The following is a 26,517-nucleotide window of genomic DNA, read 5'->3' as shown; positions in this document are numbered from 1 at the left end:
TCCAACATCCTCCAGCACAAGTTAAAGGATCTAAGCTTCCTCAGGAAGAGTCTGCTAATCCTTTTCTAGGATACAGCCATATTGTTGGTCTTCCAGTTCAGTCTGTTGTCGATGGTAGTCCTCCACCTTTCTGCCCCAGAATGAAAAGGGGCTGCGAAGCTGCCCTATTCCTCCTGAAGTCGATCACCATGTCTCTATTCTTGTCCACATTCAGCGGCAGGTGAATTGCTCCCGCCCACTCCACAAACCCGTCCACCGGCGCGCTCTGTACTCCTCCTCCTGTCCATTCCTTGTACACCCAACCGCTGCAGAGTCGTCAGAACACTTCTGCAAGTGGCACAATTCAGAGTTGTGCCACTCCAGGGAAGGAGACAGCACAGTCCCCTGTGGAGCTCCTTTACCAGATGAATCCATCGTCCATAATTAATCAACACTGAAAACAATCATTGGTTGTTGCCTGAATAGTTGTCCCTCACCTTAGAAGCAGTCTTTGCTACACTTCATTAATTTATGTGACCTTTAAATTTTAAAGGATCTTCAGCGCTTTTATTTAATAACTATGTGAGGCAATTACAAAGGGATCATTTAACAAAGTTTGCAACTAAGCCCAGCAAGTCTGGTAATGTTTCCATGATTGATCTGCCACAGAGCGAATGAACTGTGGTTTAACAAGACTGCAACACGTACTGATTGTTTCACGGTGCATTGGCTTTAATATTCCAACATGCGTTTCATTTCTGCCGTGCATGTGTGTTTGTGTGTGTATGACAGAGAGAAAGAGGAAGAGAGTTTGTGTATGATCTAGGGTCTGCTCTTTCATACACACATGCATACATAATCCCTTCACCCTCACTGTTAATAATTCTTCTGTTCATTTGTGTGCTTGTCTAATTAATATTTAGTTTTGCGTTCACAAGTGTTGCAACTCTTTGTGATTGTAATGCAATGGTCCAGTGTTGCGTGTTTGTTTACATTTCTTACAGCAGGTCATTAGACCTTGCACAAGCCATTTACACATCTATTACTGGGTCATTACAGTCCCCCTTTTCGCTCCACTGCTGGAGGGTTTCATTCTCACTGCCTGCTTTGCTGTGACATATCAGCTAACAAACTGCCATCTAACATAATATCTACCTCAATGTCCTGTTATATAGATATTTTTTTTTGTACCCTGTTCCTGAGGTTAAACATTAGCACATACCTACATTGATGAGAATGTCCAGCACAACTTTTGATGGATATTTTGCATTCTTGTTTTGTATACAGCAAGTTCCAAGAGGAACTAATCATTGATTTACAAAAATGTTTTTGTTCACGTTTGTTTTTTGTTTCTTAAAGGCTTTGAACATGTACATTAGTGCATCCTCAACACTCTGTACCACCTGAAAGTGATATTTTGCTATTGAGGGTGTGCCATGCTAGTATGCATGCAATCTAACTAACCATCAATCTCCTTCGTGCTCTACCCAGATACCCCAGAATGTTCTGGGAATGTTCCTGTTAAAGTGAACGGGTCAGCATCTCCTGCCGCGTTCTTCGTATGTAGAAGGCAAACTCCGGAAAATTACTGGACCAAATTTTCTATTGTCTGAAAATAGACATGAAGCTCTTTTGCACAATTCATTGAGAGTGAATACAACAAAGAAAACTACATTTTAAACCACACTCTGGGCCAACTACAGTATCAAATACATAAAAAGAGCCATAGTCCCCAGTGCCCCGAGTGTGCAAATCTTTATGCTGGTAATATTTATTGCAAGGTTATTGTACTTCATTTCATTTGTCACAAATTGCTTAGGTGTAATTTCATGGAGAGACCGGGAGACAAGTCACCCCAGCGGTTTCACATAAATCATTTGTCCCTCTCTATTAACTGTGTCAAGTGTCTGTGACAAACTCACCCTCTCCAGAACATATGAGCGAGAGAAACAGAGTCAAACTCTGCAGTCCTCAGTTCACATGTCATATTCGTTTACACTTTTGGTAAATGGTAGGCCCAACTGCAGACCAGTATCTCAATGGGGGAGAAATGATTCACCCAGTCACTTGTTCTGAGACTGAAACACATTCACAGTTGAAAAAAAAAATTCTAAATGAATTAAACAAAAAAATGGCAGCATGTTGAATAAAATTGTTTTCTGTCAGCTTTTATGTTATTAAGAAATCACTAAAAGTTTGGTTAGGAAACAGGTTGAGCCAACATAATGTAGTGGTTTCTGCTTTGGGATCCAGCCACAGATTATATATATTCATTTCATGGACCGCGGAACACATTTTTTAAATAGGTCGGGCCAATCAGCCATCTAATTATACAATCAAATCAACCGAGTCAATCATAATTGACGAAAACTTTTTGCTGCAATTATTAAAATTATTTTTGGCTTATTCTGTTTCTGTACAGATCAGAATGAGGTCAACAGATAACTGTTTTTTTTTGTCAGCCACACTGTTTAGGTCAGGACAACTTGTTAAGTGACAAAGTATTTTGTCAGTGCATTATTGTTACTCATCTGTAAACACCAGGCTGTTATTAATGTGGCGTTAGTAGTTGCCAGTAGTCTGCCAAATGTATAGTGTGTTACTGTCAGAATACACTGTACTCTTTTATGGTACTATGTTTAGTATAACGGCCTTTGCTGCCAGGCACAAAAACTACAAGTCCCAGAGGCTTCGGCGCTCCGAACGTCTTCACGCTGATTGGACGACTCAGAATCCAATCCGCTGGCAGAGACACGTCTCCCAGTCAGAGCATCCTTCCGTCATGGCGACTGTCTCGGCTAAAACCTTCGCCAGCCTGAGCGTCCTGCCTGTGTTCTTCCTGCTGCTGCTCTGTCTGCCGCCCGGGGGAGGACAGAAGAAAAAGGAGGTAACGCTCCGACCGTGTGGGACGAGCTTTTCGACGAATCCTGTTGTGCTGTTTAATGAAAGGGGTGTACAGGTTGAACCTGCCGGTTGTGCGTCAAGGTAGAAAGGGTTAGTCGGAATGAACAGGAAGTCCGTCGAGGTGGGAAACAACACTTGCTACTGTTGAGATGTAAAAATGAAAAAGGATGCATTGCTTACAAGTGGTCTTTCAAGAACAACAACAACAACAAAAAAAATCAAGCTTTTTGTGTTGTGACAAAGCTTTGCTCGCTTTCTTCACGCGACCAGCTTCGCTACTTCAAAACGTTACTGCATTATCGCCAACCAGAGTTTTATTTTGAAATGTGTACGTGCAGGAAGGGCTGTGTTCTGCTTCTCGGTAGCGTGACCGTAACATTAGACGATGCTAGCAAGAAGCACAATAGCCCTAAATGCCTGCTAGCTACCTGCTAGCTACTCGCTAGCTACCTGCTAGCTACTCGCTAGCTGCATTGAGGTTCCGTCGCAGCCGCACTTCCCCACTGCTGTGTCACTACAAGACGGGGTGTGGTGGTCACTTCATCGAGGTCGTAGTCGGCGTGTTCCAGGGACGGACATTGAGGCGGAACTGTTGTGTGTCGCTTCCTCGACCTGACCATTTGTCAGTGGTCTGACAGGTCTGTTTGGTCACGTGCAGATTCCTCCCACCTGCCTTTGTACTGAGTGAAGTGACACATGCCGTTGGGGATGTTGTTAATGAGGTCCCCTGTGATATGTTAGGGTGATAGGTTTTCTGCCTGCAGTGTCACGGCAACGTGCGTGTGTGCTATTTAGTACAGGAGGCCCAGAAGAGATGGAATCTGTTACCCAGTCTGTGGAAGTGAATATGCATGTTGTGATGATTAAACGGGGGGGGGGGGGGGGGGGGGGGGGGGGGGGCAAGTTTTGTGATGATTATATGATGATTTGTTCATGTGTCCAAGCATCTTCCGAAAATGACTGAAGACACTATATTTCATTCAGGTTGTACTAGCATGTGGTCCGTGGTGGTGAGTCCTGCCTTTTGGAGTCTGCCTTATTTTAAAATACAACTTTCCTAGAATAAGGTTATTATATTGTTGGACTTTGCAGCGTGAAAACACACACACACACACACACACACACACACACACACACACACACACACACACACACAGCACCAACACCATACTTTAGAGTAGCCTGTGTATTTGACTACTGAATCCCACACACTTTGTTTTTTTATTAGATTCCAAATACTGTAGGTCATGGTTCTAAAATATAAAGATAAAAAGATTAAATAATTGATATGATATGAATGAATGTTCAATTGGGAGATGCCAACGCAGGCAGTGATATGACGCAATCCACTATAAACAAGACCTGACGTCTCTGGGGGATTTGTTGGATCTGAATAAAAGCGTGTTAATTTGACTTTTGGTTTTGCGGCGATGTTACAGAGAGGAGGTTCTCCCCTCACGAACGCTCTTTGACGAGTACTGACAGCTAAAGTGCCCTGCTGAGAGAACACACACGTACAACAGCCAAGTTTAATCAAGTTACCGTGACACACCACCAGCAATGTTTGTCTTTTTAACCACTGAAAGCGACGCTTAGCACCAGCTAAGAATGAGAAGCTGCAGCTGAATGTCTTCTGCACTGAATAGCTTAAAGATCCTCAGCATTGGAGCTTATTGAATCTCAGTATCTTTCCAACCTCAGTATCTGAACTGAGAGTCAATTAATGCTGCGCCCAATTAATATTTCACTTTCTGAAGCCAATTTATCTCTGGCTTATGAAGCAGGTCACAGCAGGACTGCCCTGATGAGTGGATCATGTGATTTATTTATTTATTTTTTCCATGGACAACATTGGTTCAGTGCAAACTAGAGCCTACTTGGACTGAATTTAGCAATGCATTTTATTTCTTTGTTTTTACAGTTCTCAGTCAGTTCGCAAATGCAAGTGCATTGCTTGCGCTGCTCGGCCCTGAAGCAGTGCGAGTGTCTGCATTCAATGTTGTTACTGTGCATATGAGAGTCTCAAGAAACATACTTTGAAGAACGAAGAATTATGCTGCCGTGCTTTCCTTCTCCATCATCCCTCGTCTGTTTTTTAAATTAAAAAAATCTAGGGTCAACACTACATTTGTACATCTTCATAGCAAAGCATGCTGTTAGCCAACAGTGATATAGCATGACATGTAGTGGGCATGCAGCCTTTGTTTGTTTTTATATCTCGCTATTGCACAAGGGCTTTGTACAGCGTCACAGAGTGGTGTTGTAACTTTACTGTTGCAATGCTTCATCGGCACCTTTCCTGTCAGCCCATTTAGCATATGAATAGAAAATTGATTGAGTGGAGAAATTGTGGAATGAATACATAGGAATGCATGGACAAATGCAGTACATGACAGGTGAACAAATATTTGAATAAACAAATGAATAGATGATTTACTATGTCAAGGAATGAATGTATAAAGCTGAGTGGAAGATTAAATTGATGAATAAATGGACAGTTTTGCCAATGATGGAAAACCATTTGAGTGAGTGAAGGGAAAGGATGAATAATTGAGACTGACAGATTCCCCCTGCAGTTTGCTGTAAACACTCAGCCACATCTATTTTCTTATTAACTGTATAGGGAACATTTTCATTTTGAATGATTATGTAAAATCAAAAGGCATATGAATAATTTTTGTTCTGAAAATGTGACGTGTTCATATACGTCACATTTTCAAAGTAAAACACAAAGAGCTGATGCTAGTTGGTATGATTTTCCAGTATATTTACATCTTTATATATATATATTTTCTTACTATGTTCTATTGAGGAGCATTCTACTTAAAGTGTATCTCTGTATCAATGCTTTGTTGGAAAAATATTGTCTGTTGATGAATTAAACCAAATTACATCTTCTGTAATAGCTGTAAATAGGAGTTTAATACTCTGTTTCACTATTGTTAATGGATGCATATATTTTTTTTTTACCTTTTTATCCAGGTTTTGCTAATATCAGTGCTGATTTTCTTCAATGCTTTCCTTTACATACACACATACATACATACATACTCATGCACCACACAACAGTCCCTCATAGACACAGTCTGCTATTAGTCACTGACCAGCTCAATGACACCTCTACATTATCTAGAGAGCAACAGAAAAATAATTTCTCAATCACTTACCCATCAGAAATTCATTCAGCTATTATTAGTTTTCTTCTCTGACATTGAGACATCTGACTCAAACATATTTTGAGCTAAAGGACCAGTGTCAGGATTTTAGGTAGGGTAATATTCGATGCAGACAATGGCTGAATCTAGTAAATTTACTAAGTGAATGCCAACAACAACTTATTTCTAATTAGCTGATTGATTACCTGAAAATGTCGATGACTCACTTATTGTTTCATTGTCCATGAAGGGCTCAACTTCTCAGATATGCTAACGTTAGCTGGGGCTGCTGGGTTTCCTCAGACTATATGTGTTGCACTGGCCAGCTTAACAGTGTGCATTTTAAAAAACAGCATCAACATTTGTCTGCATTGAAATAACAAACAACACCCTTCTGACCGCCTTCAGCTTGCCATTGCCCTGACTCACAGTGTACTGTAGTCACATTAGGTGTATTACCTCTACTCACTGATCTGCGAAATTGGTGTAAATCAGTCATTCCGTAACTGAGAGTGCCCCGGTTATTCAAACTTTGCACCATTTTTTTTTTTTCATTGAATCGGTACAAGAATCGCCATAATTCCGTCAGTACCCTTAATGGTAACGACTACTGTACCCCACCCTAGTAACATTTGGGGGATCTATAGGTGGAAATGGTATATAATATTCTTAAATATGTTTTCATGAGTGTATAATCACCTGAATTTAATAATTTTTTGTTTTTGTTACACTAAAATGTGCCTTTTATGTTGACATTAGAAGTGGGCCCTTCTTCCCTGAGTCTGCCATGTCGCACTGACATGATTCTACAAATGCCAAAATGCAGACTCTAGAGGTGACTTTTTGTGTTCTTACGTAACCTGAAGGCTACTGTATGTTTTCCTAAACACTTGGAAAGGGAGGGGGTAAGGGAAGGGGTTAATTGCAATCTGAGAGCTCAGCGCTAGATGTCACTAAATCCTACAGATCTGGTCTGAAAGATCTGAGTGTGAGGAGTCTGTTCCAAGTAGTATACAGGAGCCACACACACTTACACAGGAAGACAGACAGGCCGACCCACACACTCACACACACAGAGAGACATACTTCCAATGAGCCACAGGAGAGATATTTAGGAGTTATAATGTGAGAAATGTACTTTCCCAGTTGCCTGCCTGGGGCCATGGCAGAGGACGTGGAGGAGGCAGAGGAAGATCTTATTTAGCTGAAAATGGACAAAATGGTGAAGCAGCACTTTGTATTCATCTCAGCAACTTCGACTCTCCCTCATTGCCCTTCATCTTGGCCAGGCCACCATATTCTCTGACTCTAAGCTGCAGGGCTGGGTAACATTGGCTAAAAGTTATAATAAAGGCTTTTTCTGGAGTATATGGAAACCAGTTAAATCAGTATTTAAATCTCAAGTTAGTATTTCGAAGCGCTGTATATTTATGTGTTTGTACTGTCCCATTTGCTCTCCCTTGTTCACCAGTTAGTTGATATTTATAATGATTATTTGGCTAGTCTAACAGTATAATAAATTAATAATGAGCTAAATATATGTAGTTAGAAATGACAGCTACATGATAGTGGGGACAATGCCTTTATTTCATTGACACACTAAATGCATTTTCATCTACCTAAATGGAAAAGGTTGAGAGAAATCAGATTGCACTTTTGACTTCGGAACACTGATGCCGTTTGGAATTGGTATTGATGCAATGTAGGACTTTTTGTTGTTTGGATTTAAATAAATCTATCAGATAGCAAGGAGTTTGCCCTTGTTGGATAATTTAATGTTGCCTTCACAATACAAGCCTTCTAGTAATCCAAGAGTTACTGTTGTTTTAAACCATTCTGGTTGTAGAATAAAATCGGACTCCAAAAAAAGTTGAAGAAATGTGACAAATGTATGAGATAAGAAATCCTCATCAGTAAGTCTGTACATGAAAGAGCAGTAGGAATCACATATTCAGCTTCAGACTGACAGAGTTTAGTTAATGGTCGACACACAAGTTTAGGATAAAGTTATGTATCAAGAGTTTGACAGACGGTAACAAAGGAAGAAAGAAATAAAGTCAAAGAAATTATAAATAAGTTGGGGCAGCAGTGCTGGACCCCTGCCTTTTTAAATCCTGCTATGTGCCCCTTGGGGGAATGGAAGAAATAGTCATGGAGAGAGAAACAAATATTTATATCCCTTCAATACTCCCTCGTTCATCACCCCAGCTCTGCTAGATATTACAGTCTATCCTGTGTTGCGTTTCCGTCTTAAGGCTGACCACAGCACAATGAAAGGACCAATGTAAGCACTTCCTACACCGAGGCACATGGAGTCAGGGGAGGTAAAGGGAGCAGAAAGTCCCGGGCAGTGAGTCTGAGGCAAAGAGAGTTATATATCTAGAGAGTTGTATATCTACAGAGAGATAGAGATTGCAACATAGTGGGCTTTACCACACCCAGGGACCACTCTAATAAGTGGATCAGAATAATAAGAGCCTGCTACCTCTGCACTCAGAGGCCCAATAAACTACTAGCGAGGCCCTTCAGGGCATAACCCTAGCCACTTGCTGAGTTTAGAATGGGGCTTATGAAGTCTAAACACTATGTAATGACTATTCTGTCTGAGATCTTCTTTGGAAAATAAACCAAAAATTCACTGTTAATACATTCTGCACATGGATTGCAATAATTTGCTCCATTACTGCATATTTTGTGTTCGACATATTTTTTATTTATGCTATTAATACAGATTTATCAGTTCAAAATATGTTAATCTGATGAAAATATTAGTTATACAAATTTTCTGAAATACTGCAATGTCTGACTGACAAAATGAGTGGAGTACGTCCTCTGTCCTCCTACTCAGCTTTCATCACGAACCAAACGTATTTTTACACTTGATTTATTGACTCCGTAGTGGTCACCACCACAAGATTAACGCTGACCACTGCATATTGATTTTCAATTTTTTTCCTCGAATTAGAAAAATCTTATTTCAGTGTAAAGCTGCGTGTAGCGCATTGATTCGCTCAGCCCCTCCTGGCTTTGCTCTCTCCTACTCTCTCTCCCTCACACGAGACACACACACACACACACACAAACACACACACCGCACACACACTATACAACACATTACTCCGTTTGCCACCCAGCTCTTGATATAGGCGATGGTTATCTCTCGCCTCGACTACTGCATTGCCACTCTGACAGACTTCCTTACAAGCAAACCCTTACAGATGGTGCAGAATGCAGCGACATATCTGGTCTCCAATCAGCCTAAAAGGGCACATGTCACTGGTCATTGACCCCCATGGCTGCCAGAATCAAATTCAAGTCATGAACTCATGCTTCAGGGCGACTTCTGGGCCTGCATCCATCTACTTGAACTCAATCATATGGACTCGTGCTCCTTCTTGGCCAATGCGGTCCTCTCCACTTCGTCCGACATTGGCATCCCTGCACATAAGGCAATCACTGTACAGACTGTTATCGTCTGTGGTTCCCTGACGGTGGGACAAGCTACTCAATGATCACGGCAGGGGGCGTCCCTCTCTGTCTTTAAGAACCTCTTGAATAGACAACTCTTTCAAGAGCACCTCCTCTCCTAACACCTCTGACACGCCTACACTTGATGTTGTTGAATGGTTTTAGCACTTAGTTTTTTCTTCAATGCCTCCTGCTAAACTGAAAGCTAGTGTTAACCCTCAGTTAGAAGTCACTTTGGGGAAAGTAAGTAGATATAAATATCAATAAATAAGTGCTTGTTTTCAAGAAAAGAGGATTATAGTGTTAATATTATCCCATGCTAAATTATGTCAATGTGGAGAGTTAGGGAGAACAAAGTAGAGCCTGACCGATATAATGATTGGCCAATAATATGGGGTGATATGGGCGTTTCACAGACATATCGGTATCTGTGTTTATGCTTGCGGATATGGAAACTTTTGTTTTATAGAATAAACAAGGACAGATTTTTTTTTTTTTTTTTCTAAATTCAATTTCTATATACGGGCTGCACGGTGGTGTAGTGGTTAGCACCTTCGCCTCACAGCAAGAAGGTTCTGGGTTCAAATCCCGGTTCAGCCAGGGCCTTTCTGTGTGGAGTTTGCATGTTCTCCCCGTGTATGCGTGGGTTCTCTCCGGGTTCTCCGGCTTCCTCCCACAGTCCAAAGACATGCAGAATGGGGTTAGGTTCATTGGAGACTCTAAATTGACCGTAGGTGTGAATGTGAGAGTGAATGGTTGTCCGTCTCTGTATGTGGCCCTGTGATAGGCTGGCGACCTGTCCAGGGTGTACCCCGCCTCTCGCCCAAAGTTAGCTGGGATTGGCTCCAGCCCCCGCGACCCTTAAATGGATAAAGCGGTAGACGATGAATGAATGAATGAATTTCTATATACTTGGTTCGTCTTAATCATAAGGGTTTGATAATGATATCTTAGGAAGTCATAATTTTTTCGCAATTTTTTTCCTAAATATATATATATATATCAACATATCGTTCAGTCAGGCTCGAGTACAAAGTTGTTTCCAATGTTTGCACCTGCATTTGTGTAAGTATGTTTTAGATCTATTCATCTTTTCAATGCCAGACACCATACTGGGTTTGATTTAGGCTTAGACCTACCAAATAGCCCTATCTGGGATTGTCTTTGCATTTCTATCTGTCTACTGCACTCTGGCTGTTTCCACTGACAGCGCTCTCATTGAGACGACAGATTCTATTACTGTACTTTATCGCAGTCTTTTAAAATTTCTGCTTGTACTTTTGTCTTTTCTCAAATGTGCCTCCTCTGGTTTCCGTCTTTTACGCTTGCTCGCCAAGGCCCAGTCCTGGTTGATTCTATCTCTCCCCTTTTTCTCAGGAAAATAAATGTGAATCTGAGTTGAAGAGAGATGAATATTGTATCAAACCTCCCTTTCCCTCGTGTGTTGCCAGTATAGGCCAAACTGCAGCTAAAAAGCAGCCATGATGGTGCCATATTTTCTCAGTGAAATGTTTCAATGTTCTCCCAGTGAATTCAGGGGTGATTTGTTTGGATCTTGCTCATTAGCCGGAGTCATCTGAATTATTGATGCAGTAGTGTCAGGCCTGCTTTCCCAATGACGGATGGCCCGTGTTCGCAAGTCATTTTCCTCCTCTGTTATTCCTCCTGCTCCCCTTCCTTTTTTTCCCTTCCCCTTCAAACGCTTCTATAACTAATTTTGTGAGTGGCTAAAGGATTTATATCTCCCATCCTTTGTCTCCTTATCCACGCCTTTCCCCTCCAGTGTCACCTCCTCTGTATTTTTTTCCCTTCAACCACCCTTCTCTGCACACCCCTTCACACATTTCTATAATCATGTGGCGTCATGAAATGATTTCTCTTTTCTTTTTTCCCATTGCCTATTTTACCTGGTCCTCCCCTCGTCTTTTTGGTTTCTTCTCCCCTACCCTTGTCCCTTACCTTCCTGGCATTTCTGAGGTTAATCACTGGGCCAGCCCAGTTAAATCTGAGAGGAGTGGAGGGTGTGTCCTTGTTGTTGCGAACATTCATTTCTCATTGCGGTTAATCAGAGGTAAAGGAACATTATCCTCCTGAAATGGCTTTCTCTCTATTGCTTTTGCCTGGTTACCCATCGAGTCAGTAATTTACTAACTCAGGATTTCAGTCACTTACTCAATACATTTAACTGTTATTCAGTCCGCAGTCCTTCTCTCAACGTCCATTTACTCAGGCAGTCATGTACTGTTTCTTAGTCACTTTAATACAAAGTAAAATAACTTGTCGTTCACTGTATTTTGACATTTGAGCTTTGTAACTTGCCGTCAGTCACTCAGCCAAACGCTGACTGACTTGCTTGTGAGTTAAGTTGATAATCAGTCAGTCATTCACTCGGCCACCCCTTCACTTTGCTACCCTTTCAGTAAAACAGTCAGTCAAATATATACCTGACCAGCCTGTCCATCAGTCCTGGCTTAAGTCATTTAGAGCAGTATCAACCTTTTTGAGTCACGACCCACCGGAATAATCAGGCTGTGCTCAACTTTTGACTGTTTTGAGTCTTTTTCTCACTTTAAAAAAACAAAAGAATTGCAAGGAACATGAGGCGATCTCTGATTATTATTTTGTTCTCTTCCCCTGAGCCACACAGCAAGTTTCCTGGTGGTGCATGAAGCAAAAGTTATGTTTTTTCTTTCCCAGTTGAATCACTAACTCATGTGAACACAGACGTTAACTCTAACAAACACACTCAATAACATCCATTCTAAAGACGATATTATCACTGATACAGACAATTTAATATAAAAAAAAAAAAGTCATTTAATTTGAACATATATATTTGTTTCTCCACAGGTTGACCTTAACACCAAGTCTGTATTTCAGATTGAGAAACTTTTTTCTGATACATCTGACTTCATGTGAGATTATATTGAATTACTTTACTATATTAATTACTTTAATTACTGTACATGAGCCAAAAGTCAGTCATTCAGCTTTATTAGATCCATATTTAATGGGGTTGTCAACGCGCATTATTTTAACCCTCATTCGACCGGTTCTGGTTTTCTTTTAAGTGAACCCTTGCAAGTTTTTAACAGCATTATTCTCTCAGTCACTCATTGACCTCCTGATTGACCTTTCTTTGACTGCTGAACTCAAGCATGCACAAATCATGTTGTGTCTGACTGTTGCGTCAGGCAAACTAATGCTGAGAACTACATCCTAACAGCTAATGGCTTACATACCTCTTCTTCTCTGATCATTCATCCCTGCCTGTCTTCATTACTCCTTATCTATAGATGGAGATGTTGTCATAACAGTACTCTCCTTCCCCCTCTCTCTTTATCATTTTTCACTTTCACTTCTCATCCAATTTACATCTTCTTTTTTTATCCCGACCACAATTTTCCCCTTTCGTCCTTCATTGCTCTACTTCATTCTTCCTTTCCCACCCCCTCCCATCCACCTCAACTGTGACAGGGCCTCATGTAGCTGATATGAGGTGGCATGTTATCCTACTGTGTGTTTGTGTATGTGTGTGGATGAGGATGTGTGTTTGTGTGTCTGTCTGGCTTGTGGCTGATAAGACGTCACACTCCCATCCCCACAGACAGACCTGTGTCACCATGACGGTTAACAGACCGAACACACACACACTTGCATACATACACGCAAGTACACACATTAACACATATGCACTTACATAGACACAGTCTTTGTACTCTGATGTTGAATGTAGGCGAGTTTTATTGTGTGTGTGTGTGTGTGTGTGTGTGTGTGTGTGTGTGTGTGTGTGTGTGTGTGTGTGTGTGTGTGTGTGTGTGTGTGTGTGTGTGTGTGTGTGTGTGTGTGTGTGTGTGTGTGTGTGTGTGTGTGTGTGTGTGTGTGTGTGTGTGTGTATTAACAGTCTTAACACTCTGCACAGGGCTAAATACTGTGTGCGTGCGTGCGTGCATGTGTATGTGCGTGTTCTTTTGTGTTTCTACACACTGGTAGAGATGCTTTCATCAGACTGCCTTATTTAAAACACAGAGGCTAAGTGAACACGAGGAGGGGGATTCAGAGAAGTAGATTTTTTTCTTCCTAGAGTTTTGTCCAGTCTTTTTCGAGCTGAGGACAAACTTTTTATCACACAATCATGATCCACAATCTGAACTGTGACTTTCATAACAATTTTGAATTGTGCTGTTGAATAGCCAGATGCGAACATCAACTGTACGTAATAATGGATGTAGTCACGTGAACGTGAAACCAATGCAGAGGTTCCTAAAACCTGTGTTCTCTCGATTCACACAGCAGCAGGCTCCATTGGCTACAAAAAGAAGTCAGTTTCTTTAGGAGACCATGAGAAAATGACTCTACTTCTCACTTGATTTATAACATGTATAACAACATTTTCCTGAGGAGTTTATGGTCTTGATATCTAGTTTCAAGTCTTCTTCAATACTGCAAAGATGTTCATTTGGTAGATTATGGGATCATTTAGAGTAAAATAGATAAAGCACCGTATGCATTGGGGCGTGGATACTGCACGAGAAAAGCTAGTTGTCCAATCAGTGTATGTTTGCAGGTTTAGGTGGCTGTGCAGTGAAAGAGCTCTCAATCAGACCCACACTACGATCCTCCAAATATGGTTATATCTTGGCTTCCAAAAAACAAAGATGGCCGACCCACTGTCAAATAACTGACATCAAGTCCTCCTTATCTGCCATGCTGCCAGCTAATGAGGAATAGTTTTTCAAATATGTTTCCCATGAAAGAGTCCCTACAGCCATGTGACATAATGTGGCCAATCAGCACAGCTTTCTGTTCATTTTTATTTGTCCACATAGTCCTTTTCGCCTTTCTCCTGCTTCTCTTGCTCAGTCAAAACACAGCCACTCTGGGGAGACTAAGGAGCAGTAGTATTGATGCAGCAGTGGGAGGAAGGCAGGTGACAGAGTCACGGTGTAGTTAGGGCATTCGCATCTCTAACCACTTGGCTTTGTGTGTATTGTGGTGGAAACAATTCACATTAAAGTTAAAGTCCTGAGAGAAAAAAGTTAGAAAAGTACTTTCCCTCCTCCACCCAGTTGCATTGAGCTTCATAAGAAATTACAATTCAGTCAAGCTCGCCTGTCTAACTGACAGGCCCCAAAACTAGTTATTTAACACATACTACACACGCACACACACACACACACACACACACACACACACACACACACACACACACACACACACACACACACACACACACACACACACACAGACAAGCAGTACACAGAGTAATACATTAATATAATGTGATGAACTGAAGCAGTTTTGCATAAAGCTGCAGTCAGGATAAATGCTAAATGCCATTTAGTGTCAGACTTGGTCTAGTTCTCTCTCCTTAGTTTTTCACTTTCACTCCTCTCTTTTCTCAACCACTTTTTGTTGTCTTTTCCGGTTAACTCTTTTTGAGTTTGCCTTGTGCCACATTTACACAAGGCAGTTGGTTCTAAAGCATTTTCAGAGTATTTGTAAGATCACTTGGCCTTTTGATTATTTACCTTCACTTACATGATATGTCTAGTAAGTGATTTGTTTGACTTAATTTATGTTTATGATTATGCTTTTGTTTAACTGCTGTGATGAGGAGCATGACATTTTTTGATCATCAAATGTCTGTTTTTCATGAGGATTATTATAGATCCTGGGTGGTTACATTATATTTGGTCAGCTATACGTTCACATATTTTTTGGCTATAAACAGGTACAAGGGCACACATCAGCTGTTATCTTTACATGCAATGCCCTGTTGTTGCCCATAACAAAGCTTTTCAGAGCCTTATTAAAACATGTTGTAATGTGTGTCCAAGATTGATTGACTGATTATGAACACCCCCACCCTGACACAGTGTAAAAGTGACATATAAATCTCTTATTTAGGTTCATATTTTTAATTTGGATTATTACTTAAAGGGGTTCACATGCTCTAATGTTTAGAAAATACATTAGTTTCCTCATACTCTCCATTCCTGCAGCTCCACATGTCAGCCTCTGACTGAAACCCTTTTCAGCTCCCATCTCTTTAAGGCCCCCCCCCCCCCCCAAAAGCAAGCCCAGTCTGCTCTGATTGGCCAACTGGCCCACTTTGTTCTGATTGGTTTCATGTGATGTCACGATGTTACAGCAGCGTCAGCCGGACCACTGTCGTGTGTGTTTCAGGAGCGTCAGGAGCAGTGTCTTCTGCCTGGGAGAGGAGCTCCCTTTACCACTGACTTTGTCCTTTTTTAACTGTGCAGACCTTTTGACATACACAGAAAAACAATATAACACACTAGAGGAAAGGAAAAAACTGTAACAACTGAATATCAGGGATTTCGGTTTGAAAGGAGTAAAGCATTTTGTATTTAAATATGTATAGTAAATCAAACCAAAGGGTTATTTTGAATGCAATCAGGTTCAATCTTTGGGCTTTGGGAATTTATGAAGTAATCTCGAATCGAGCAGTTAAAATCCAAGTGAAGTAACAATCCATCATTTGAGTCACGGTCAGATTTCACAGCTGTTTCATTTGGTCAACTTAAAGTCATCGCAGATGATACTATGAAGTTGAACTGTGTTTTTACCTTAATTTGAGTGTCCGTGGCTCCTTCTTTTCAAGGAGGCATATTCTCAGCTGCCTGATTTTTATTTAAAAAATGATCAACAGTAGTCTCTTCTTACAGCATGAAACAATACAATCGTTGGACGCTTGAAATCTGGACAAAAACAATTTTCCCAGAGTAGACAAATGCTCAGCTGGAGCACAGTACGAGCTCATCCCGATTCTAACTGTTGTTTCCACTAAAATAAACAAGGAGAGCAAGGGACGGCTTTTTGAACTGTGTCTGACAGATCATGTCTTTAATGAGGAGCTTGATTTGTGATGATTGCCGCTCCCCTTGTTTCAGCCGAGCAACTGGTGGTCACTCCCCTTTCCAGCTGTTCAGATTATTGACCAGCCAATTAGTCTCACCAGCCGAGCTCAGAGCACGACATGATTAGTGCAAGTAGCTCAGCTTCTACCCCGTGAGACTGACACCACTTTGCAGTTGGCTGTAAGACAGCTGTAGCTTGCTGGGCTAGAATAAGTTACTGTAGGGCTGCATTACTTGGACATGGGGGGAAGCTTTAATGCATATATCTTTTCTCTCTCCAGGAAATTGAGGCAAGAAAGGTGCTGTACAGAAGCTTTTTCTCTGGTGGTCTCATTGCCGACTCATTCTGGAAAAAAGGGTCTTAAGTGCAGCAGCCCATTCAGGTCTAATAGCTTAAAGCTCTAAAAAGTCAGTGTCAAAGTGGTTAGTCACAGGACGTCATGCTGTACAACGTGTTCTCTCAGCTCTCAATTTTTACAGCATGTATTTAAAAACATATCAATCTTTAAAAGCAACACTAAATCCTCAGAGACGCCCTTCACATAGCAGGAGTCTTCATGGCATCCTTTTTTTTTTGTTCATGTTTGCGAGCTATTGCGCATGAAAAACAAAAAAAATCTACCTTTGGCTGACCACTCATTGGTTTTGGCAGCCTGTTTACCTCAGGTAAAATTCTATTTTAAGGCATCTATATGAGTAATGAGTCTTTCCTATGTAGCACTCACTGTGTGAGTCACTGAGCCATAGCACGTAAATTTGATTTAATTGTGAAACTTTGCAGAAGAAAAAAAGCCTTAGAGATGTACAACAGAAACAAAAGAGACGGCCAGGCAATATATAAAACATAGACACAAAGTACAAAGTAAGATTGATAATTATGGGACTTGCCAATTTTATTTTTACGTTGGTTTTTATCACTTAATTTAACTAATCTTGTGACATATTTTGTGTGATAAATAGCTAATGCTACAAACTGCACTCTGGTCATTGCTGCTGGCAGCATATTTACCTGGGGTAAATGTCTATCTAAGGTAACCCATTTGGGTAGTTAATGTTTTTTTTTGCACAAAAAGTTGAGTACATGTTATTTTTGGATATTCCTGTCAGAAAAAGCTGCTCTCAAAAGGCGTTATTCTTCCATGTGTAATAAGTCCAGTGAGGCTGAATGCTCACCTAAGCAGAAGCACATAACAAATGTGAATAGGCTAATTAGGAGCATATTTAGCTCAGTTATTAGGCACTGATACTAGTGTTAGCTTCCAAAGGATAATGAAGTAGCATACTAGGCCAATTACACTTCTACTTCTAATATTCATGTTTGCCCATCGTGTGCTTGGCCCTGACTTTTATCATTAAACATGATCATCGAAAGCCGATAGGCAGAGTCTGCATCCTGGACAGGCGCATTAAGTTAGAAGAAGGAGAGAGAGAGAGAGAGAGAGAGATGGAGAAAGAGAGAAAGGAGTAAATGTAGGGTTTAGATCTAAAGGTTAAGCAGAAGTGAAACACAGTACAACCGGGGAAGCAGAAAAGAGGACGGCAGCCAACCTGGAAGTTAGACAGGCTCACAACTTGATGACCTTTACTGAATCTAAACCCCATCACTTCCACACTATCACATTTTCTCTGTCTTTTGCTTTCCATATAGCCCAGCAGTTGCCGCCTTTGTGTCTCTTTGTCTTCTTCAACGTCCTTCCTTAATACCAATTGTTGTTGCGAAAGCACTGCAGGCAACACAATTGAATTAGGGTCAATCCGTCCCATTGAACCTGGAAACAAGGGTGTGTCAACTTTGTTGTGTTTGATTGGACCACAGCAGTTAGGCAAGGATGATTAATGAAACTTAAACTTTTGCCTCTGTAACAAAAACAAGATTTTATAACGCAACATCCTTCATTTATAATATCTTTATACATTTTAATACCAGTGACATAGCATAACAATAGCAACTGTGATCAGAGACTGTGTATTGCCCAAACATGACACCTTTTTTATCTTACAGCTTTCTCTAGCTGTTGTTTTTGTTTTGTTTTCCTCCTCTGCAGCATCCCCTGTCAAAAAAACAAAAACAAAAAACTGAAAAAATGTCCATATCTTAGGCCTACCTTTACACACCACGGCAAAAGCTGCTGAGGCTGCAGGAAAGACTGTAGAATTCTACTGCTATTTCTATTCTTATGTTCAGGAGAGACTATACATTATAACATGATGGATTTATAAATACAGTGAAGACAAACTAAAGGGGGGGGGGGGCACTGACTGCTTTTCCTTCTCTCTGGTTGCATCCTTCCCTTCCATTTTCGTCCTGTGGTGTTCACACTGAGCTGGGCTCAGTGTGAACACCACAGCTTTGAAATGATCTTTTACTTTCTTCCTCATTTCATATCTCAAAATGTTTTCATAGTCTCTGATATCCTATGACTTTAGTATTTTTTTTTATTCAAATTTTTTGGAAGATTGTTTATGGAGGATTCTGTTCAGCAGGCTTCGCCTAATTTTCAGCTTTTCTCTTCAGTGCTTAATTAAGCAACCACACACAGCTTCCCCATGTTACTAAAATTTCTAAGCGAGTGGAATACAAAATTTTGACTCCTTTTGCCTGAATCATTTGATCACATACATGCATAAATATTTGAAGCCAGGCACTTAATGCAGGCAGAAGAAGAAAAAAAAACACACCCACAGCCACGTTTAGAGTGCGACCCCAAACATGTGGGATTTGCATGATTACTGATGATAATGTTTTGATCTTGTTACTTTATCCCTCTTTAGAGTGTGAGGGAGAGCAAGCTGAAGTGAGGATAAACAGCACGGAAATACTTGATGGTAACGTGTCTCCTACCTTGCGACGAACCAGCTATGTGTCAGTGAGATGCACAGGGCCTCATATTCGCTTTGTTTTCCTTTCAAATTCAAGAGAATGGCTCTTTGCCCGAAGCTGACACATCTCTCGGAGGTGTCTCTTTCATTAAAGATACCCAACATTAATTCCTCTATTTGACCTGCAGCCCCTTCCTTTTAGTTAGGTCAGAAAAGTTTAATGTTGGCTGCCCTGGGTGCTTTCTGAAGGAATGATTGTTTGGTTAGACCTGGATTAGAGTTAGAGTCACTCTTACCCAGTGTTGTAATTGAGTAATTAAACCTTGAGGTCAAGTCTCATGTCCCCAGTGTTAGAGTCCTTCGGTCCAAGTCTGAGTTACCAAAGAAGAGTCTGAGTCGAGTCCCCATTACCTGAGTCTGAGTCATCATACTCCGCTCAAAAAAATGAAGGGAAGACTTAATCGTACAGTGTAACACCAAGTCAGTTAAACTTCAGGGATATCAATCTGTCCATTTACTAAATCCTAAACTGTTGAACGCTAATACAAACTTTGAATTTAGCAAATCATAACTCACTTTTGGCATGATCTGTTATACCAATTTGCAGTCCCTGTGATGTTGAATTTTGTATTACTGGCATAAAATATTGTTAGGTTTACTTCCCCAACCTGAAACTTGTGTGCTGTATCACAATAGTGTGCCATTTTAATTTGTGTCTGAACTAGTTTGTCTTTTTTCGTTCTTTGTTCCTTTCTATTTTGGCTTCTCTTTTTCTAGCGTTCTCTCTCTTGCTTAGTTTTAACTTACCGAATGATTTATTCCCCCCAACCCCTGTTTTTCTCCCATTTTCATCCTCTGTTATTTCTTGCTTTATTGCAGAGAACCGTATAGTGACCATATGTGCTTGGATTGACTCACTATTTTTTTTTTACCGTAGAATTGGCATCTTACCCTGTGTCCATCCCCAGTTTTTATTGGGATGCCTTTATAACAAAATCAAACTGCGCTCATGCCCCATAAACCCAATCGGTTCTCTGTGCTTTCCCAAGAGAAATGATATCTGCAAACACAGGGAAAGACAAATAAAGGGGGAAGAAGGGGTGAGTAGAGGTCAAGCTGAGTGACTAAACTATTAGCCTCAGCATTCTGCTCACATAAATTGTAACTAGAATAAATCACATTCACTATTTTGTTTATGGTGCAAACGACGTAGCCATCTGGCAACATACAATGCAATGTTGAAATATTCTGCTGTATGTTTGATGGAGCCAATATCCTACTGAAGCTGTACAGATAAAATAAGTAAAATCTGAATTGGTGATCTGAACTTTTGTGAAAAAAGGGACCAATCCCTAAAATTGAGTGATGTTGTAAAATAAGTATTCAATCTCAACGAAAGATGCTATCTAAACTCAGGCTTATTGTTAGTGTTAGTGTTTTAGATTTCAACCCAGTATTCCACATTGATGCCTTTTACTTTTTATATTTTTGTCATATTCACATTTTAAATTAACTTCAAAGTTAGTTTTAAATATCCTTCTCTTACTGGTGCCATCTGAAAAAAGTCGTTGAAACTTGCACACACCCTAAACCAAAAAAGAATTCACAAAGGACTTAGACAGGCTCCCCAGGGGAAGGAAATGACAGAAGATTTAAAATGTCACACCATATGCCTGGGAGGTTTAGCGAGAAGCTGTAATCTCTAAGCAAAGAAAAAAACAAAAACAAAAAAATCTTTAGGTGTTCTATAAGCATCATGGAGAGAGACAAAACGACTGGCACTAATCAGGGAAAGATATGAAATATAAATAAAATCACTGGAGGTTGACAGACAGGCGTGGACAAAAAAATTGCATATATTTGAAATAATTGTTATTAGGCAGATAAGCTGACAAATCCTGCCTCCCCCCTCCGTCAGATTATGGGCTGACAAATGTGGAACTGGCACAATGAGCAAAAGCATGTCGATTTGATTCAATAGAGGTGAGAGATGGAAACAATGATACTGAAAGACAAACTGTCTCACACAGACAGGCTATTAAAATGTGTGATGGCATATGTTTTTTTTTATATCTCACTGTATTAACTGTTCGCTTTGTCCCTTACTCAAAGGATTTCACGTTTTGCTCCCTTAGCGTTTCATCTCTTGTATTTGCTTCCTGCTTAATCAAATCCTCAGGTCCTTTATTAGTTTCTTCAACCTCTCGGTCACCTTCTCCTTGCACATTTGTTATTCCATCCTTCCCTTCTGTACCTTGTAACAAAAAAAATCATCGAGATAAAATAAAAAAACATACAATTTCTGAGTAATATCGCCTTTTCTCATTCCGCCTCATTTGTTCTAACCTCCCGAGCTTCCTTTGTACGTTTGTGTGTGTGTCTGTCTCTGTGTTTAATTATTTTTGGTCTAACTCAACACAAAAAGCCCGCAAGTCATTGTAAGGACACCATGATAATCAGAAATAGACTTGCCGCAAGTTTTTGTTGGTTTTTACAAAGGGCAGTGTGTGTGTGTGTGTGTGTGTGTGTGTGTGTGTGTGTGTGTGTGTGTGTGTGTGTGTGTGTGTGTGTGTGTGTGTGTGTGTGTGTGTGTGTGTGTGTGTGTGTGTGTGTGTGTGTGTGTGTGTGTGTGTGTGTGTGTGTGTGTGTGTGTGTGTGTGTGAAGTGGATGAGTCCATGTTCATTGTTATATGAAGCCAATTTTCAGTAATCCCCTTTGAATGGGTGAATTGGAGGAAACTGTATAGGCGCCTGATGGCCCAAGCTGAAACCCATTCACTTACAAAAGACCTCTGTTTAGACCGCTCAGAGCAAGGGATTGTGGGCTGAACAAATACTAGCTTTTCATGATGAGGGTGCACAGATCAAACCCTTGGGTGGCTGGGGAAATCTAAGACGGTCCCCAGTAACTACAAGGCACTTTAGTGTTCAACTGTGCCACCAGATTGGGTTGTGTTATGCACTCATATTGATAACTACCTAGTCTTAAAACGAGATCCTCAGCACTTCCTGTCCCTCTGTGGTTTTCCCTTTTGGTTTGTTTAAAACGAGATCCTCAGCACTTCCTGTCCCTCTGTGGTTTTCCCTTTTGGTTTGTTCTCGACGAGAGGCAAATTAATGACAGTTTGCTCTGCATTCACTTGAATTTCATTTGTGCTGTTTTCTTCTATACAAGCAGTCGGAGTCAAGGAATTCATGCACAGAATTTAAATGGTGCCACAGCACAGATTTACAGCAGCGGTGGTTTCTCTAAAAGACCACACAGTTTGAACCGAGAGGTCGAGCACTCCCACTCGATACAGCATGAATTTTGAGAGAATTTCGAGCAGCTCAGCCACGATGCCTTACTGCTAGGGGAATAAATCGCATCAACTCGGTGTCAGCAAAACATATCCATGATATAGAGGGGTCTTCTTGTCCATCTTCTGTCCAACAAACATTCTTCTTTCACTGTTTTATTGTGACCTTGCTGCTCTTAATGACTTACAAGGCTCTAAGTACTAGTCTCACCACGTCATTGGTACAAGAAAAGAAAGCCTTTGTCGTTCTTTTCATCATTGTAGTTTTTCCCTCCTAGTTTTTTTTTGTAACTAAGTAACCAACTTCAGAAGAGACAATGTGCTTCCTGTTTACACCGGCATGCGCACCATGAATATATGTAAATGGTCAGGTGTGTCAGTCTGGATGGAGATTAAAACTGATATGGAGCTTAAACGCTCATCTGGAAGGAGATTGTCTTAGTTTTTAAAAAGTAGTTTTAAAATGAAAAGGTTTTATTAGTAGTAGGGATGTAGCCTCTGATGAAATAACTTAGCTGACTACTTAACTAACCATCTGACTGCCTCCTGAAAACAATGATTGAATGTTTGAATGACTGATGTCAACTTGCTGATTCACTAATTCACTGATTCCCTCACTAAATAAATAATCAACTGACTATCTGGTTACCCAACTGCCTGAGCGACTGACCTTTTGTCTTAGTGACTCTTCAGTATGCTTGACTAACTGTTTGGCTGACAAACTTGCCGTCTTCTCTGATGTCCCCCATAACCTCTGTCTGTGTGGTCATCAGTGCATTAGTCAGGTCTGCCTCACACTCCATGTGTCATCCTTTTCCTGTCTCTTTTTTTATGTCAATTTCTCTCTTTTTTTGCTTTTCCTCCCCTCTTAAGTGCTTTTTCTCTTCCAATTCTTTGGTCTATTCATATCTCCTTTTGGTGTTTGCATGGAGACTCCGCTAGTTATTTATCATTTCTTAATAAGTAGATTTTAGTATATTTATTTTACCCTGTTCTTCAACATCTATTTTATATTTAGCCACACGAGATGCGGTTCTCAGCTCCGGAGTGACTTTGTATCGCAAGAAGAACTGGAAATGACAAGGAACTGCTGAAAAGAAGATAATTGGAAAAGAGAAAAAGAAAAATAGAGTCTTTCTTAGAGTGAGTAACAGAAATTCACATGGATACAGCAGGATATCTGACCATTTGTGCATCTTATTCACACTCTCGCTTACACACAGACAAAACGCACATATGCACGATGGATATGTGATTCATTTTAGTGCCCTCTGTGCTCAGTGGGGTATAAAATAAATGCTTAAATGTTCCTGAGCTGTTTGGAGAGCTTTTGTATTGTCCATGTTTGTGTATGTGGGTCAGATCAAGTAGAGAGTCATAACACATGTGATGTGTGGGAGTCACTTAAATGTCTAACGTAAGATATTCAAATAGCTCTGTGCAGGAATTGCCCCAAAGGAGTGTTTTCAACTGCTTTGCAGATTACAGGCACCATTTTGTCTTAATACAGTTTTGTGATAGATATTGCTGTGAAGCCTCGGGCATGCGTACCTCAGCTGAAGAGTGAACCAGGCCCATTATTTGAGTCCCTCGTTGTTAGTGGCAGGTATTATATGTCTAATTCTCTCTGTTTTTATAAGGTCAGATTTTAGCACTGTTTCCCTGTTTCCTTCTCTTGCTTCTGTTTGCTGTGTTAATGCGCTGGTAATGCCAACACTTTTTTCATGGTTACTTGTCTGTTGACAGTTTGCGGGCTCTCTGCACACCACTGTTGGTACTAGTGACAGTTAGTGAGAGAAGAGCCGTCTCCCTGTTTTACCACTCTTTTACCATGAATGCTTTGGAGTTCCAACAAATGTTACAGAGTGAGACTTGGTGGTTTGCATCATGTCACCGATTCCAAAGTTAGCTTTGATTCATATGTATCATTTAAAAAATGTTAACATACTTTATATTTTTTAACCTTGACCCTCAGTATTCACTTGCAAGATATTTCATTAACATTTAAGTAACTCAAATTTTGTATAGGACTGCACTAGAAATTGGTAGATAAAAGACTAATCTCAGAGGGTTTGGGGCCAACAAAAGTTGATCAGGACATGATGAACAAGAAACAAGTAAAAGAAAAAAAATTCTACGTTTTAGCAGAGACGCTGGGACACTGTGTGTGTGTGTGTGTGTGTGTGTGTGTGTGTGTGTGTGTGTGTGTGTGTGTGTGTGTGTGTGTGTGTGTGTGTGTGTGTGTGTGTGTGTGTGTGTGTGTGTGTGTGTGTGTGTGTGTGTGTGTGTGTGTGTGTGTGTGTGTGTGTGTGTGTGTGTGTGTGTGAGAAACACCATGTACCGTACCTCCTCAAGACTGCAGTCCCATTTGTGTGTGTTTGTGGCAGTGTGTTGTACTCTAATGTGCAGTGTTTCACAGTGAAGACTCCTCATCATACTGTACATGGCCTATTGGTGTGGGAGTGAAAAAGCAATATAGGATTGACATGTGTGAGACGATGTCTGTCATCCCACTTTTTTTTTTACCTTTTTGTTTTCCTCTATGTTGATCTAGTCTCCGGGCAGTTTACTGTAGAGATATAGTCTTCAGCCCTGCTCTCTGTCTGCAGTCAAACCTCGATGTATGTTTTTGGTGCGCATGAGAGAGATTCATTAAATAAATTCCATTTAGCAGTAGGAGTGAGGAGCAGTGCTAAATTATTTAGCAACTCTTAACTATACTAGTGAACTACTGGGTAGAAAGATGGATGGAGTGGGGGAGAGATGGAAAGTTACTGTACATAAGAGCCTGGCATACTCATACCAACACGTGCTACCCTTTAAAACTCATGTCAATTGATTGCAGATTGAAAAGAAAATGTGAGTTAAACCATTAAACAGCCCACAGAAGGTCTCTGCTGCCCTGCAGCTCTGCATCGAGTGCCCCACTGCACGAGGGAGACTTACATGCATATGCTGGTTGGCAGCATGAAAAATGTTGTACCCTCGTAGAAAAAGTCAGCACACTTAGCTGGCTTTGTTGGCAAGACCTTTTAATAATACATATCGATATAAACAATAAAATGGGCACAGATTTGTTAGTCCTGCGTCCGGCAAAATAGAGCAAGCTCAACATTAGTTTAAATTAGCAGTTTTAGTTCAAAGTTGCATTTTTTTTTTCAGTCAATAGAAGAATTCCTAAAATTAATTTTAAAACTTACAGAACAACTTACATGGCATTTAAACTGATTAATTAATTACTGTCATCTCCATAATTAATATTTGTTGTTGTACATGATCGCTGAACCCAGCGTACTACACCAGCTTCCATTCATCCAATGTGAGGTAGAGCACAGCCCTCAGTTGTGTCATAACCAGGGCTGGGTGGTATATCCATATTATAAGTATATCAAGATATACGGATATATTTTTAAACCAGATGTAGGGTGGGACATGCTTGTCTCTCCTCTCCATAGAAAGTCGGCTACAAGCTCCTCTCTCAGCCACAACCCCCTCTCCCCCTGCGACTATGAGTAGAATTATTCTATCAGTCCAAAGCATGAGTTTAAAAAAACAATAACAAATCACATGTTCCCCAGTTAGATCAGCAGAGTTTGGGAGTGTTTCATAGGCAGTTTTAATATTTCATCACTCATCAGTTCAGAGATCTAGTTTTTCAAAGCTGGTAGGAACTATGTACAAGGACACTTACTGTATGTGCATGCGAACACAGCCACACAAATTTCAGCTTTACAAACCTTGCAGAGACACTAGCTGCTGTGCGTTTGTGTACACATGCATGTTGTGTTGTTTTACCTTTTTGCGTTGGGTTCTGGTGCTGACTCTGTTGTGACCTTTTAGCTAAGCTGGATGGTATTTAATCAACAGCAGACTACAGTGTGCACACAGACGCAACCAAGAACTGTGTCTTTTCTTTACACACACACACAGACTGCCAGGTCAGGGCTCTTTTTCTCTAAATAATGGTAAGCTTTGTTTGTATTGGGGATTCTTTGCATAACATCAGTC

The 26,517-nt window shown here is 40.6% G+C and overlaps 1 protein-coding gene across 1 annotated transcript in view; it reads left to right on the top strand.

Moving 5' to 3' along the window:
• Nucleotides 1-2,593: 2,593 nt before the first annotated feature.
• Nucleotides 2,594-26,517, top strand: part of tusc3 (tumor suppressor candidate 3) — a 58,693-nt gene continuing 34,769 nt past the window's right edge. The window contains exon 1 of the mRNA XM_035637344.2: nt 2,594-2,866. Coding sequence (XP_035493237.1) covers nt 2,615-2,866 — 252 coding nt within the window. The 5' untranslated portion in view covers nt 2,594-2,614. The remainder of the gene's footprint in view (nt 2,867-26,517) is intronic.

This window comes from Scophthalmus maximus, chromosome 8 (assembly GCF_022379125.1).
Source record: "Scophthalmus maximus strain ysfricsl-2021 chromosome 8, ASM2237912v1, whole genome shotgun sequence".
In the NCBI taxonomy this organism is placed as follows: Eukaryota; Metazoa; Chordata; class Actinopteri; order Pleuronectiformes; family Scophthalmidae; genus Scophthalmus; species Scophthalmus maximus.
The sequence above is the reverse complement of the archived record's forward strand: the minus strand, read 5'-3'. Positions and strand labels throughout refer to the sequence as shown.